This window comes from Pteronotus mesoamericanus, unplaced genomic scaffold (genome assembly GCF_021234165.1).
Source record: "Pteronotus mesoamericanus isolate MK-2021 breed Mesoamerican mustached bat unplaced genomic scaffold, CSHL_Meso_final scaffold_533, whole genome shotgun sequence".
In the NCBI taxonomy this organism is placed as follows: domain Eukaryota; kingdom Metazoa; phylum Chordata; class Mammalia; order Chiroptera; family Mormoopidae; genus Pteronotus; species Pteronotus mesoamericanus.
The window spans coordinates 3,744,712-3,758,696 of NW_026555320.1; the positions used below are offsets into that span (position 1 = coordinate 3,744,712).

General features: G+C 53.6%; 1 protein-coding gene, 1 long non-coding RNA gene and 1 pseudogene across 2 annotated transcripts; 1 reads left to right on the forward strand and 2 right to left on the reverse strand.

Annotated features, from left to right (window-relative positions):
• Nucleotides 1–1,237: 1,237 nt before the first annotated feature.
• On the reverse strand, nt 1,238–9,418 carry CCDC51 (coiled-coil domain containing 51; the record flags this gene model as incomplete). The annotated part of the gene is made up of 4 exons (XM_054594602.1): nt 1,238–2,167; nt 2,715–2,879; nt 3,774–4,090; nt 9,355–9,418. Coding segments are annotated over 4 exons (1,275 nt in total), but the record flags the coding sequence as incomplete, so codon positions are not given.
• Nucleotides 8,102–8,219, reverse strand: LOC129087822 (uncharacterized; annotated as a pseudogene).
• Nucleotides 9,419–9,509: 91 nt separating the features above from the next.
• LOC129087723 (uncharacterized) lies at nt 9,510–11,640 on the forward strand. The gene is made up of 4 exons (XR_008530923.1): nt 9,510–9,604; nt 9,694–9,749; nt 9,835–9,918; nt 11,589–11,640. It is a non-coding gene; the product is annotated as an uncharacterized LOC129087723 (long non-coding RNA).
• The last annotated feature ends 2,345 nt before the right edge of the window (nt 11,641–13,985 follow it).

Here is a 13,985-nt window from a genome sequence, read left to right on the forward strand (position 1 = left end):
AAGCCCCCATGGGGCCACATGGGCCATGCTCACTCCTCAGGCCTGAGCACAGGCTTCAAGAAGGGAGGGCACTTTATGGGAAACACTTCTGGCTCCACGGGCCTCTGCTTAGCAAGCCCACAGAGAGCCCCTCCCCGCAGACCCCGGGCACCCCCTCAGGGCGCTCGGAGCTTCCCCAGGCCCGGAAAGTCCTCCAGAACTCTGTCGGGAGCATAGGGTGCCTCCCCACTGCCCTTGTTTACTCAAGGACACTGTACAAGGCCACCATGGCCATTTAGTCCAGGGAGTCAAAGGTTGCCCTTCTCCCCTGAAAAGGAACAGGTCAGAGGGCTCCAGGGAAGTCCGCCTCCACGCCTCCCACTGCACCTCCCACCTCAGGGAAGCCCATCCCCATTGCTGTCTCTGCTCACACCGCGGGCAGGCTGAACTCTGTCCATGCCGGTGGAGGCCATCCCTGGGCTTATGCTGGAGGACACCCAGCCCTAGTAGCACACCAGGACCGCCCAAAGCGCTCTGCACCAGCGACCCAGATTGGCCACCAATCCCTGTAATTATGTCCCCAACAACATTTATCAACGCTTCCCCCAACCCTCCTTCCCTGCTCTCCTCTGATTATCCCTCCTGCATTAGAACCGGGAGGTGCTCCCCACTGTGGCAGAGAAAGTGATCCAGAGAGGGACAGTCATCATGGTCACCAACGGGTGGGCAGCAGGCTAGGTTCCACTCACGAGAATGCACAGGCCCCCTGATACACGAGGGCTGAGGCAATGGAAGGCAGGCCAGGAAACCCAAAATGAAAATCCAGACCTCGCCCTGGCTGGTGTGGCTCAGTGGACTGAGTGCCGACCTGTGAACCAAGGGGTCGCCCGTTCGATTCCCAGTCAGGGCACAGGCCTGGGTTGCAGGCCAGGTTCCCAGGGTGGGGCGCGAGAGGCAGCCACACATGGATGTTTCTCTTCCTCTCTCCCTCCCTTCCCCCCTCTCTAAAAATAAACACATGAAATCTTAAAAAAAAAAAAAAAAAAAGGAAAAGAAAAGAAAATTCAGGCCTTGAGGTATCCAAAACAGTCCTGAACCAAGGACAAGACCAAGAGGAGATAAGAGAGGAACTAAAGGGGGTGATTAATGTAATTCCAGATCAAACCCTTGAGTCTTCAAATCGCAATTTTCAACAGATAAAACTCAGTCCAATATAAATTACTTTAAATAACACAAACTCAAAGACATTTTAATTGGACATTAGCACAAAGTTTTCATAATTAATATAAATGAGCATCGCCTAAAAAGCAAAGTGTGCCTGCTGGTGAGCCACACAGACCGAACCCAGGCTCAGGCTGAGGTCGCGTGCGTCTCCATAGGCTCACTTCAGTGCTGGGATTCTCTACTAAATCCACACCCATACCCACCCCGTCAGACCCTCCAGACTCGAGTCCAGGGGCTAGCTGGCCCTGAAGAGCACGTAGAGCATAGGCATTGAGACCATGATTGTCACACAGGTGACCAGCGTACTGTAGATGGTGTTCCTGTTGACCTGGGCTTCTAGCCTCTGCTCCATGTCCGCCAGTGCCAAGATCATGTTCCCCTGCTCCAGCGAGGAGCTAGGCAGAGCCCTGTCTGCAGCCTTTGCAAGAGGAACCACCCCAGCCGTTTGGCTGAAAGTCTTTTCCAGACCATGAAGCTGTTCTCGTAAATCCTCTAGGCAGGAACGGACCTGCCTGGAATGGCTGAGCTGCTCTTTCAGGGCAGCGGAGAGAACATCTGCATCTCTGCCTCGGGTGGGGGCAGTGCCTGCCTGGGACCCAGAGCTCTGCCCTGGCCCAGCTTGTACCAGGCTCCTCAGGTCCGCCATGAGGTCGTGGAGGTCCCTCTGCTGGAGGGAGTAGCTGGATGCCTGTTCTCGAATGGCCTCCTGCAGGCTCACGGGCCCCTTCTGCGCCTCCAGGAGTAAGACCTTCAGCTCCTGCAGCCGCACACGATTCACGTAGGTGGAGCCAGCCACACCAATCAGGGCCCCCAGGACCGAGCCGATGAGGGACCAGTTTTTGGTCCTCTCCGCCCGAGCGCGCTCCTTCTCGTGACTTTCCCGCACAGCCGCAGAGAAGAGGGAGAACTGTTCTCGCTCAGAGTCTTCGGCGCGCACATAGGCCGCGCGTAGCCTCTTCTCCTCCTGCAGAAACACAGCCGCATTATCCGGTGGCCACGTGGCCGGGCAGCTACAGCTGCTGGCGGATGCCCCACACCCCTGAGGCTCAGCCTTATGTCTGGCACTGAAGACATGCCAGTGAATGAGGGCAGCCTCGGCCTGGTTGTGTGGGGGGTGCAAAGGAATGGGGCGGCTGACATGGCTGCACTGTCCTCCTAGCCAAGCAGCCGTGGCTTTCACCAGACTTGTACCGATGTCTACAGAATGTGTCTATCGGAAGGCAAGTGTCTGGCACTTTCTGGGCTAGCCCCCTCCCTGGTGCTCCCTCCTTAGCAATTTGGGGCCGGGTTACACGGCCCTGCTCTGGTGACCCCCAGACTCCAGGAGGAGGTGGGCAGAGGGGCTCAGGAAGCCTGGGGCCCAGTCCCTCCAAAGGAGCTTCCAGCGGACCTCCTTACCAGGCCTCTGACCACCAGACCAGCTCCCGCCTCACCCCTCTGTGACCTGCCAGGTGACCTGCCAGGCCGGGGCCCTGTGCAGGTGAGGACGTGCCACCTCCCGAGGTGCCTACCTGCAGCATCCTGTGCTCCAGAGTGGCCAGTTCCAGGTACTGGTTATCCTCTCTGGAGGTGCGGTCCAAGCGGTCCCTCACCTCCTTCAGCTTGGCCTGCTGCACTTCCAAGTCCTCCTGAGCCTCGCGGACAAGCCCGCGGGCCACCATGAACACCTTCTCTGCCTGCGGAGAGAACAGCGGAAGCCTCCTGTCCCTTCTCTCCACACCCCCGCAGGGCCAGCTCTGTTCCCAGCGAGACTGGCTGAGAAGAGGGAAGTGGGGGGTCGGTGCAAAGGGTGGCAAGGCTGTTCCTCAGAAACATAATCCTGGCTCACCCAGTCACCCTCCAAAGGCAGCTCTGGGCTGAATCACCGTCCGAATCACCGGATTTATCCAGTCAAGTGGAAATAACATGCCCTTGAGAAACTTGAAAACAGCTAAGAATGCACCAACCCAGCCAACTCAGGTCTGATACAAACCACAGAAAGAAACCTATGTTCTTAAGATGTTTTGTGTGTCACCTTATTTACATTTCACAACAGGACCATTGTCATGGCCTCCACTGGACCCACGCAGAAACCCCAGCTCAGCCAAGGCTGCGACCTCCGAGCCTCCCGCGGCAGCCCAGCTTGTCCCGCCTCTCCAGGCTGGTCTGCACCGAGGCAGGCGCGGGGACGCAGACGGCAGAATGCGTGTCCGCTGCCACAGGGGACGTCTCCCACGCCCTCCGTCTTCACAGGGGATGTTTTCATTCCACGCAGGGCTTCAAGAACACGGCAGCCCAGGAACCCTCCAAGCGACTCTCACCGCTAACCCCACATGGCCAGTGAAGGAAGAGCGTGCTGGCCTAACAGAGCGGGTGCTGATGACCAGGGACACCTCGACACACAGCGACCTGTTTTCGGGGTGGGTGGGTGGGGGCACAGTCACAGCGCGATCTTCACCCCTGGAGGATTGAACCCAGGCTGCCATGTGCAAGACAGTCAGATCCCTCCACTCGCAGTATGTGTTCGAGAACAGGCAAACCTGGGTGTGGCTGATGGCTTTCTGGCAGGGGCCCCCGGGCCCCCGACTCACCTCGGTTACCTTTCCCTGGGCCTCGCGAACCTCGCTGAGTCCTACAAACTCTTCATATCTGTCCCACCACGTCTTGGCTGTGGCGAAAGCTCGCTGTCGAAGGCTGCGTCCCAGGGTTCTTCCCAGGGCTGAGAGGCGCTGGTACAGCCCGACGGCCCCCTCCTCAGGTCTCTTCTCTCTGGGCTGGCTCGCGCCTGGGCTGCACAGGGTCCTAGTCATCAAGTCCCCTCCAAGGAGGCCTCTCCTCACCAGTATGGGGGGCACACCCACGATGCAGTGCATGGCCGACAGGGGGCAGCACCGTGTCATTGAGAGATCTGTGGGGGACACCAGACAGCTGAGCTCACAGCTGAGAAAGGCGGGGCCTCAGTCAGGCTGCAAGGCCTAGAGGCAGCCCCAAACTGACCGGCTTCCCCTGAACGGCCCATGGCCAGTGCTGCGCTGCTGGGCCTCGAGGCCGCGGCAGCCAGGCTTCTCCCTGCCCCGTGGTGTGCCCGGGGAGTGGGACCCAACGGGGAGGAGTGCACGTTTAGGAAACCAGGCCTCCCGCCTCTGTCCACAGTGCCACACAAACCAGCCCGCCCACCGCACCCGCATCCCCAGGTCCCGCTGTGACTCAGATAAGAGTTCTGGGGCCCAGGCTCCTGATGTCATCAAAGCAAATCCTCAAAGCTGTGTTGTGTCCACAAAGCCCCACAAATTCCCTAGGAAACCGTGAAATAGAGAAGATTTCAGGGACAGATCGTGGTAAGAGACCATCAAAACCAGTTTCCCAGAAACCCTGGAAGTGCCCCAGCACCGGGGAGGCAGGCTGCGACTTTTGTTTGAGGACTCAGGCCACCTGTGTCCCAAGCAGAAAAGCCCCTCCTCGGCGCTCCTCTGAGAAGACTATTGCAGAGGAAACGGGGATCCTTCAGGGACGACGGCCCTCCTCCCGGCCTCCACGCCCACACTCGCCCACACTCGCCAGGGCCAGGTTACGAAGTCCCGGGCTCACGCTGCTTCCCTTTCCACAAGCTCCTCCTCCTCGCCAACCTTACTCACCACTCACCAGGTGAGGCTTCTTTAACCTCTCCCTTTTCAACCTCACTTAGATGTTCAGGGCCCAACAACGCCTACCTCTCCACTCGAATGAACAGCTCAGGGAGTCTCCCACTTCCCAGTGAGGCCCCACCAGGCCCCAGAGCAGCTGTGACTCTGAGGACCAGGAGGAGAGGGCCACCGAACGCCCCCCCCCGCCCTCCCCCCCTCACCACCATGCTCCCAGGCAAACCTGGGCCAGCAGCACCCTCCCCTGGACAAACTACCTCCACAAGTCCCCTGGCTGTCACAGTGACACCTGGTGGCCAAACAAGCAGGCCAGAGCGAGAACAGCAGAGGAAGCTGGCGACAGGAAGACAAACTGGAGGTGACATGGAACAGAGATGGGCCAGAGCAACCCCATGCCGTGCTTGGAGAAGCTCCGGCTCTGTCGACAACTAAATTGGGTAGGGACATTCCTCCTGGACAAAGTGGACCGGAGCCGAGGGCCACAGAGGGGGGCATCCCCGTACCAGTGGCTCCAAGCTGGTGCTGCCCCTGAACCCGAGTCCCAGTCAGAAGGCCCAGGGGAGCACACGTCAGCCACGCCCCGGTGGTCGGGCAGGCCACCTCGATGCCAGTGCCCACTGCGCACACGCCGTGAGCCTACAACAATCTCGCAGGCACACCCCTCATCAGAGAGGAGCGCGCAGCCTGGCGGCCCCGCCAACACAGCACCCGCTCTCCTCCTCCCAGGCAACACTCAGCGGACGGCACCCACCTTGGCTCTCACTACTTTCTTGTCAACCCTCCTTTTTTTAAATGTGCTGATTTTTTTTTTTTTTTTGAGAAAGAGAAATATCAATTTGTTGTTCCACTATTTATTGGTTATAGTTGCATGTGCCCTGACTGGGGATCGAACCCGCAAGCTCAGCATATCAGGATGACACTCCCACTAACTGAGCTACCTGGTCAGGGCCCCCTTCTCTCTTCATCCCATTCCACCAAGCTGTTCTCCTGAAGGCCCTGCAAATGTCCACCTGGCAAGATCCAGCAGGAGCTTCTCAGATTTCTCCACTATCTCCACAGCTTTCAACACCCTCTCTTTTTGAAATCACTCCCCCCTCTTGGCTTCCCCTGACCTTCTTAGCTTCCTTTCCTCTACCAGCCGCCCAGTCTTGGACCCCAGGAAGGACACCCAACCCTGGCAGAGAGGGCAGCTCCAGCCCGCTTCGAAGTCCCGGCTCCCCCCGCCCCTGCCCCCGGCCCCCACAGCTGTTCTTCACGTGGCCACCAGAGGGCTGTTAGTCCTAAGGCAGACCACAAGCCTGGGTTTCCACCTCACCTGGCGTTAACTCGGGTCCTACCGCTGGCTCGTCCTCTCCCTCCTCTCCCTCGTCTCCATTCCTGCGCTCCCCTCCAGCCGCCCTCCCACGCTCAGTGCGACCCTGCCTGTGCCCTGCCATTCCTGAGCCGCTCTTCCCCCGAGTCCAGTCGGCTCACCCTCACTGCTATGTCCTTGCTCCAATACCACCTCTTGACAAGGCCTTCCTTGACCACCCCCTCCTCGGCCCCCTTACCTCCTTCATTTTTCTCCATCAGACACACGTTGCTTTCTTCAGGGGTTACCAGCCCCTCCCTAGGACATAAGCTTGGTGATGGCAAGGACTGCGCATCATACATGCCAAGGACCCCCAGACTGTCCCTCCACTTCAGTCCCTCCTCTCAGCCTCCCACCTTCCTGCCCCTGCCTGTCTCTCAGCTTCTCCCCACTGAGATGCCCCACAAGCCCCCCAAGAAAGGGAAGACGTTCCTGGCAGAAGAACTGGGAAAGTGCTGGAGGCTTCTCAAACCTGAGAGGCAGCCGGGGCAGCTGGAAAGAAGCAGAGGAGGGAGGAGCAGACGGAGGAGAGGCTGGACGGACGGACGGGGCCAAACTAAGCAGGGCCCTGAGGCCCGGCTGCAGGTCTTGCACCTCCAAATCCACTCTCCCGTCCATCCAGGCGCCTGTCTCCACCAAATGCCCGTTCCTCGGCCTCCATCACCTGCACCTCATCCTCTCTTGTAGCTCATGGCCGGCTCCCTTTTTCATCAAGGAAATATTTAAAAATTGGAAGAGAACTTCCCACCACACCTCCCCACCTGCCAGTGTCTGTCGCACTGCCACCTTCTCTCTTGTTCACCAAGAGCCCATGCTCCAGGGAGGACCAAGCTGGGTCCCAGGTCCCATGTCCTCTCCCCTCCTCAGACACTGCTCAGTAATTAATCTGATACCCCCTCCCTCTAGCAACCACCCTATTTCTCTGCTCCTCTTTACAGCCGAACTCCCTGTCAGGTGGTCTCTACTCACTGTCCCCAGTTTCTCTTCTCCCATTCTCTCTTAAACTCTCTCATCTGGCCCTCACTGCCACCATGCCACTGGAACTGCTCTGGGCCAGGTCATCTCCACTGTGAAATCCAATGGTCAGTTCTCCGTTCTCATCACTTGCAGCCTGTGCCTCATGACGGTTCCCTTCTCCTTGGAAGGCCTTCAGCTCTTGGCTTCCAGTCCCCACGCGGCTCCCTAACCTTTGCACAGAGTGCCCCAGGGCTCGGTCCTCAGGCTCCTCCCGTCCGTAGTCCCAAGGCTTTAAAAACCACCTACAAGTCCAGGCCAGGTGGCTCATTTGGTGGGAGTGTCATCCTGTGCACCAAAGTTGTGGGTCCAATTCCCAGTCAGGGCACATACCTAGGTTGTAGGTTCTATCCCCAGGTGGGACATATATGGGAGGCAAGTGATTGATGTTTCTCTCTTGCAACAATGTTTCTCTCGCATCAATGTTTCTCTCTCCCTCTCTCCCTTCCTCTTTCTCTAAAATCAATAAACATACTCTTGAATGAGGATTTTTAAATTAATTAATTATTTACATATTTAAAAAAACCATCTGTGAAAATATTCTAAAATTGATTGTATCCATGGTTGCACAACACTGCAAAATACTAAAACCACTGCATTGGACACATTAAATAGGCGAGTTATGTGGCATGTAAATTGTATCTCAATAAAGCTGTTACTTAAAAATAGAAACCAATTATACTGACCTATCCATCTCAGATGTCTCCTCTGAACTCCAGGTTGATTTACAGAATTGCCCAATCCACATCTCTACTTGGAAGGCTAATGGGGACCTTGTCTCCCCTTCCTAAACCCGCCATTCCCACAGCCTTCTCCATCTTGGTTACAAAAACCCCAAGACCAATTCAGGCCAAAAATCTTTCATCCTCCCTGACTCTGCTTTCTCTCCCACCTCACATCCAACCCATTAGCTAACACCACTTCCTTTGTATTTCAAGCAATTAGCAATATCTGCAATTTGGAATTGCAATTAGCAATAATTGTGCCTTGGATAAACCTCATTGGCTACAATACTGCCACTGTGCAAAACTATCACTTCCTTTCTAAATCCAGAATCCCTCTTCCTCTTGCCCCTGCCACTGCTGCCACCTAGTCCCAGGGACCAACCTCCTTCGCCTGGGTTATCCTGGGAGCCTCCCGACAGGTCTCCCTGCTTCTGTTCTGGCCCCTACAGTCTACGGTCAACAGAGCAGTGGTCCGTTCAAATCTTGCATTGGTTCCGCACTTCTCTCCAGGTACAAAGCAAATCCTTTCCACGGCATCCACCTCCTGGCTCTCACTCTTCTCTGACCTCACCTCCCACTTGCCTCTCCTCACTCTGCTCCCATCACAAGGACTGTCTCTCCCTCCACGTCCAGCGTTACTGAGATATAACTGACATACACCATTGTACAGGTTTAAGGTGTACGATGTGATGATTTGATGTTTGCCACAATAAGGTGAGCTAACACATCCTGCACCTCACATAAAAACCGTGCATGGAGTTCTTGACAAAGCTGGAACACCCTGGGCTATCCCCGCCGAACCTTCACACCAGCTTTCACTATCTGTGCCACTCGCTCCTTCTTCCTTTTTAAGTCCTGCTCAAATATCATTGCCGCCCACCCCAACATTCCTCACCCACTTTCTCTGCTTTATATTCTCCATGCACATATCACATGACCTACGCTATGTATTTCACTTATTTACTTGTCTTATAGTCTGTCTCACCCACCAGGATGTTAACTCTGCCAGGGTAGGCACTGTTTTGTTCACTGCTGTATCCACAGTGCCTAGAATACTGTCCGCATATATAACATACTCAGCAAAAAATGTATTGGATGAATAAATAGAATTTGCAAAAAGTTCGCAACCTGGACTATATTATAAAACCCAATATCCTTTGGGTGGCCTCTGGGACCACCCTAAGCTCTAGGATCAGGTGATCTAAACCCCACTTCTGCCACCTCCCTCGCACCTTCCCCCAACCACACTGTGTCTTCCTAGACTCCAGGAATCTTACAGGCCTTTGCACTTGCCCTTCCCTCTGCCGTCAGTGCTTTCCTCCCACGAACAGTCCACACCTGGCGCCTCCGGGTAACACCCCTCCCGGCCTCCGGACCTCCCCAGCAAGAGGACAGGACCACCCCACCCTACCCCACCCTACCCCATCCCCTTCCCCCGTACCTGGCCCGCCTACCGGCCGTGCTGCACCCACAACCGAGCACCCGCCACTCAGTAGATGTCTGAGCCTTTAGAGCCCGCCTTTCGAGCCCGCCTCCGGAAGGCCGCTTCCGGCAGTGGGAGGGCAACTTCCTGACTAGGAGCCAATCAGCGGGCCCTCACCGAGGTATAAGCGCAGGGGTGGGACCAGGAACTTAGCTTCCGGTGGCAGGGTCTGGGGAAGGGGCGGCAGGCGCCATGTCCGGCCGCGAAGGTGAGTGTGCGGGATTCGGGGTGCATAGCAGAGCGGAGTGGGAGGGGACCCGGCGGGGACCGGGATGAGCGTGCTCGTGTCTCCCACAGGTGGCAAGAAGAAGCCCCTGAAGCAGCCCAAGAAGCAGGCCAAGGAGATGGACGAGGTGAGGGCTGCGCGGAGGCTTGGGCGGGCGCGGAGGGGCTGGGAAAGCCGCCTGCAGTGACCCCGCTCTCCCTCTCCCTAGGAAGACAAGGCATTCAAGCAGAAGCAAAAAGAGGAGCAGAAGAAACTTGAGGAGCTGAAAGCGAAGGCCGCGGGGAAGGGCCCCTTGGGTAAGTGAGGGCCAGGTGGAGCCCAAGCCCAGCAAATGTTCTGAGCCATCAGCCCGGACGCGGGCCGAGAAGGTCCGTTTCCTGCCTCATTGGCGAGTGACGAAGTCTCGGTTCTTCTGTCCGCTGCGGCGGGCGGTCCTAGCCCGGGTTGAATTCGCCGGAGCACGAAGGGGTGGGAGCCGGACTACGTCTGGAAACGAAGCCTCCTGCCTCCCAGGCAGTCTGGGCTTCCTATCCTCAGAGAAGCGGCAGAACTGGGAACACAGATTTCTTATCTCTTAGACGCCCCTCATACCGTGGGACTTACAGATAACCCTCTAGTTTCTTGCCCCATGGTCCTATTTCACCGCTTCGTCACTTCCTACTCATATTGTTAACGCCAGTAAATACTTTTGCATCCTATCTTTTTACTTCTGGATGCGCTTATATTTAAATAAAATAGGCTGCTTGGCGTGCTGTTGCTTCAAAACCTCTTTTAAACCTAATCTCTTACCATTCTGCCTCTTCCTTTGTGTAAGAGGAATTCATATCAAGGGTTTTCAAGCCCAACAGCCCGAATATTTTCTGTACTGCTTAAATGCTGTTTCCCTTAGTCAAATTAGCGATTATTTCCACAGTGGTCTGTGCCCTGTTGGGTCACTGTGAGCCACACTGGGGGCAGTAGAGGCTGGGATACTGGGAGTGTCATCTACAGCTTCCCAAGACCTCTTCCCCCCGTGGCTTTGATTCATTATTGTTCATCCACACAGCACTGAGATTCTAGCTGTTGAGATTCCTTTTTTAGCGATGTGATGAGATAGCTTAAGCTTTCCCTTCATTTATGATTGTATATAGAGAAAAGGTATATAGTGAACTCCTATGCTGTTTATTTCTATTGAACACCATTTGGTCTTTCAATGTTTATTTTGTCACAGTAGGATCTTCATTCCTATATTAGGTATACTTAGTTCTCCAACTATGTCTTAAGTTACTTACTGTGTGCCAAATATATAGTTATTTGTAAACTGGGTAAAACAAAGGTGTGGAGTAAACCAGACCCGAGGAACACTGTGGAAGGTAGTGTGGTGTGATGCGTCAGTTAATATGGATTTGGAAGTCAGACTACCTGGGTTGGAACCCTGGCGTCATCACATTCCAGTTTATAACTTTGAACACCACCCAACACAGAGACTTTGCTCTGTAAAATGGGTTGGTAGTGGGTGAGGATTAAATGAGTCAATCTGTGAAGTCCACAACAGTGTAGTTCCAGACTAGCGCATGGCCATTACTTGTGGCCCCGCCCCATCCTCATTCTGCTTTCACTCAGAATAGATAATACTGGTAAAGCCCTATATGTGCTTGTGTCAAAAAGAATGCCCAGTATGACAGCTGAGCCTTGCTAGGGCCCATATAAGGCCTCTGGGGCTTTTACCATAAGAAACACATTTTTCACCCTGGCTCAGTGGATTGAGTGTCGTCAGCCTGTGAACCAAAGGGTCTCTGGTTCAGTTCCCAGTGAGGACACATGCCTGGGTTGCCCAGTAGCGGGTGCTGGAGAGGCAACCAGACATTGATGTTTTCTCCCTCTTTCTCCCTCCTTTCCCCTCCCTCTGAAAACAAAATCTTTAAAAAAAAAAAGAAGAAGAAGAAGAAAAGTATTTTTCCCTGAGACTTCTTTTTCCCTTTTGCAGCCACAGGTGGAATTAAGAAATCTGGAAAAAAGTGAGCTGTCCTTATGCCTGGGGCAATGGTGATCCTTCATTCCATTCCTGTGTTAACATCTGGATTCCCTGTCGTAACATCTCTTGCCACCTATAGCTAGAATGAAGTGTTGTCTTGGAGCCTATTGTACATTTAAGAATAAACTTTTGTAAAAAATAATAGTCATGCAGTGGCTCATCTCTTTAGTTCTCACTGCCATTTCAATCTTAGCTGTGAGGTCAGAGTAAACCCAGCCCAGAATCCTGTCAAAGTGTGTCCTTCAGTCTTTGTTCGATCAAGAATTCTGTACCACCTGGAATTAAACCAATTCGTTTGAAATGGCTGTCATTTTTCTGTGGTTGTATATCTAATAAAATACATCACATGAGGTTAGCAGAAAAATTTGTACTTTCGAAAGAAAAAGCCATCTTTTTGTTACGACATCCATGTTGCCATTTGTTTTAATGGGGTTGTTCATCTCTGTGTAAGAAGTTGCCATATGCAGACCAGGCTTGCATCTGCAAACAGAGGAACACTTCCTGTTGTCAAGAAACTTCTCCATGGAGGGAGGGTGCAGGACAGATACACATGGTGTGCATCATGAAGGGAAGTAAACCAGGGAAAGGAGATTCTTGAAGGCCTAAGAACCAAGCTTACTCCCACGTCCCCAGGTCTGCGTTTCCACTAGAGCTTCAGAAAGGTCCTTCCTACATTCTTGTCTTATATCCACATACAACCCATCAGGAAAATTAAATCTGGCCCCTTCACACTCCTTCCAATAACCCACTCCACCCCACCCCTAAAATCCCTCACCCGGATTATTGCAGTCACATCCAAATTTGCCTTTCTGTCCCTACCCTTGCTTCCCTACAGTCTAGTCTTCACTCAGGACCCAGAGTGATCTTGCTAAACTGTAAAACTGCTTTGTCTCTCCTTGGCTCAGAATTCTTCAGAGGCTGCTTATAACAAAAGCCAGAGTCCCTACAATGGCTGGCGAGGCCTTAAGGGACCTAGACACCACTCCCTGCCCTTCGATAGCTACTATGCATCACCCTAATCCATTTCGATCCTCAACGGCCTATACTCCAAACAAGCTTCTCCTGCCTCACCATGTTGTCACCAAGTCTTTATGTCTGTCACTCTTCTGGATACTGGAGACTAGAGAACTCAACATCATAGTAGAGAGCTGTACCCTGACCATGCCACAAAGGGACAGTCCCAATGTCTCTTACCCTGTGTCATTATTTTTTCCTGACTTTATCACCATTAACTCTAGGAGGAATAAATTCCTGGAGGACAGAGGCCATCCATACCATATTCTAAATGCATAGGTACTGAAACAATTCAGAGGCACAAGTCTTTGGATTTCCCCTCCACAACCCTTGATACAACTATGGGAATAAAGCTAATAATGCTAAGTTCTCTCTGAGACTGTCCTCAGGTTTCTACAACTGGTCAGATTTTGCTGAGTCAAAACTGGAAAATATTTTGATGGATTGAAGCCTGTTTTATGATTAATGTGCTTAACAGTCACAGAAAAAATAGTCTGCTTTGGTCCTCTTTTGGAAAGTTGCACAGCCAGCAGGCACCTTCTTTGGACCTGAGCATTCCCTGCCGGGCCTTGCCAGCTGGCACCCAGCCCTGGGCTATCGAACAACACCTCCGAGAGCCAGTGCCAGCACACCACCCCCGAGAGAGGGACCTATTCCTCCTGGCAAATCAAGTACAATCCCGTCTTTATAGGACCAGAGACCTGCAGCAATTACGACTTCAGCATTGGACATTTGTGCACCTATCTGACGGAAACGACCAATTACCTCAAAGAAGTAAACTCAGGTATTCAAGACTCTCTAGGCCCTTACAACCATCTCCCTTTCAATTACTGCTTTCACAGACATTCACAGGACATTCACAGGCTAAGTCTGGCACTATGCATGCAAAGATGAAAAAGTATTATTCCAACACCCTGTTCTAACTGTCCTGCACAGGGTTGCTGCCCAATAAAATCCTGTCCAGCCCGGCTTGACTCTGCTCCTCCTTGAAATTCTACCTTCTTTCTGTAATAGAGAACAGATAACCCGGCACCTGTGTGGCCCCCATTTTGGTGGTGTAGTCTAGTCTATGTATGCCAGTCTTGTGCGCCAGTCTCCTTGCCCACTCGACCTGAAGGACAGCCCTGGTGCCACTTCCAAGGGGCCTTCCTTGACCTTCTGAGCCTCGTTCATTTCTGTAAGACTAGCATTTGGGACAAAACTACTCAAGCGCTCCCAGGGAAGTGAATGAATGATGTTAACTGCCTGAACAGTCAGCTCCCGCCCCCCTCCAACACACGCACCACCTTTTCAGGATCACCTCTTCTTAGACTTTCTTCCCCAGACCTACCTCAA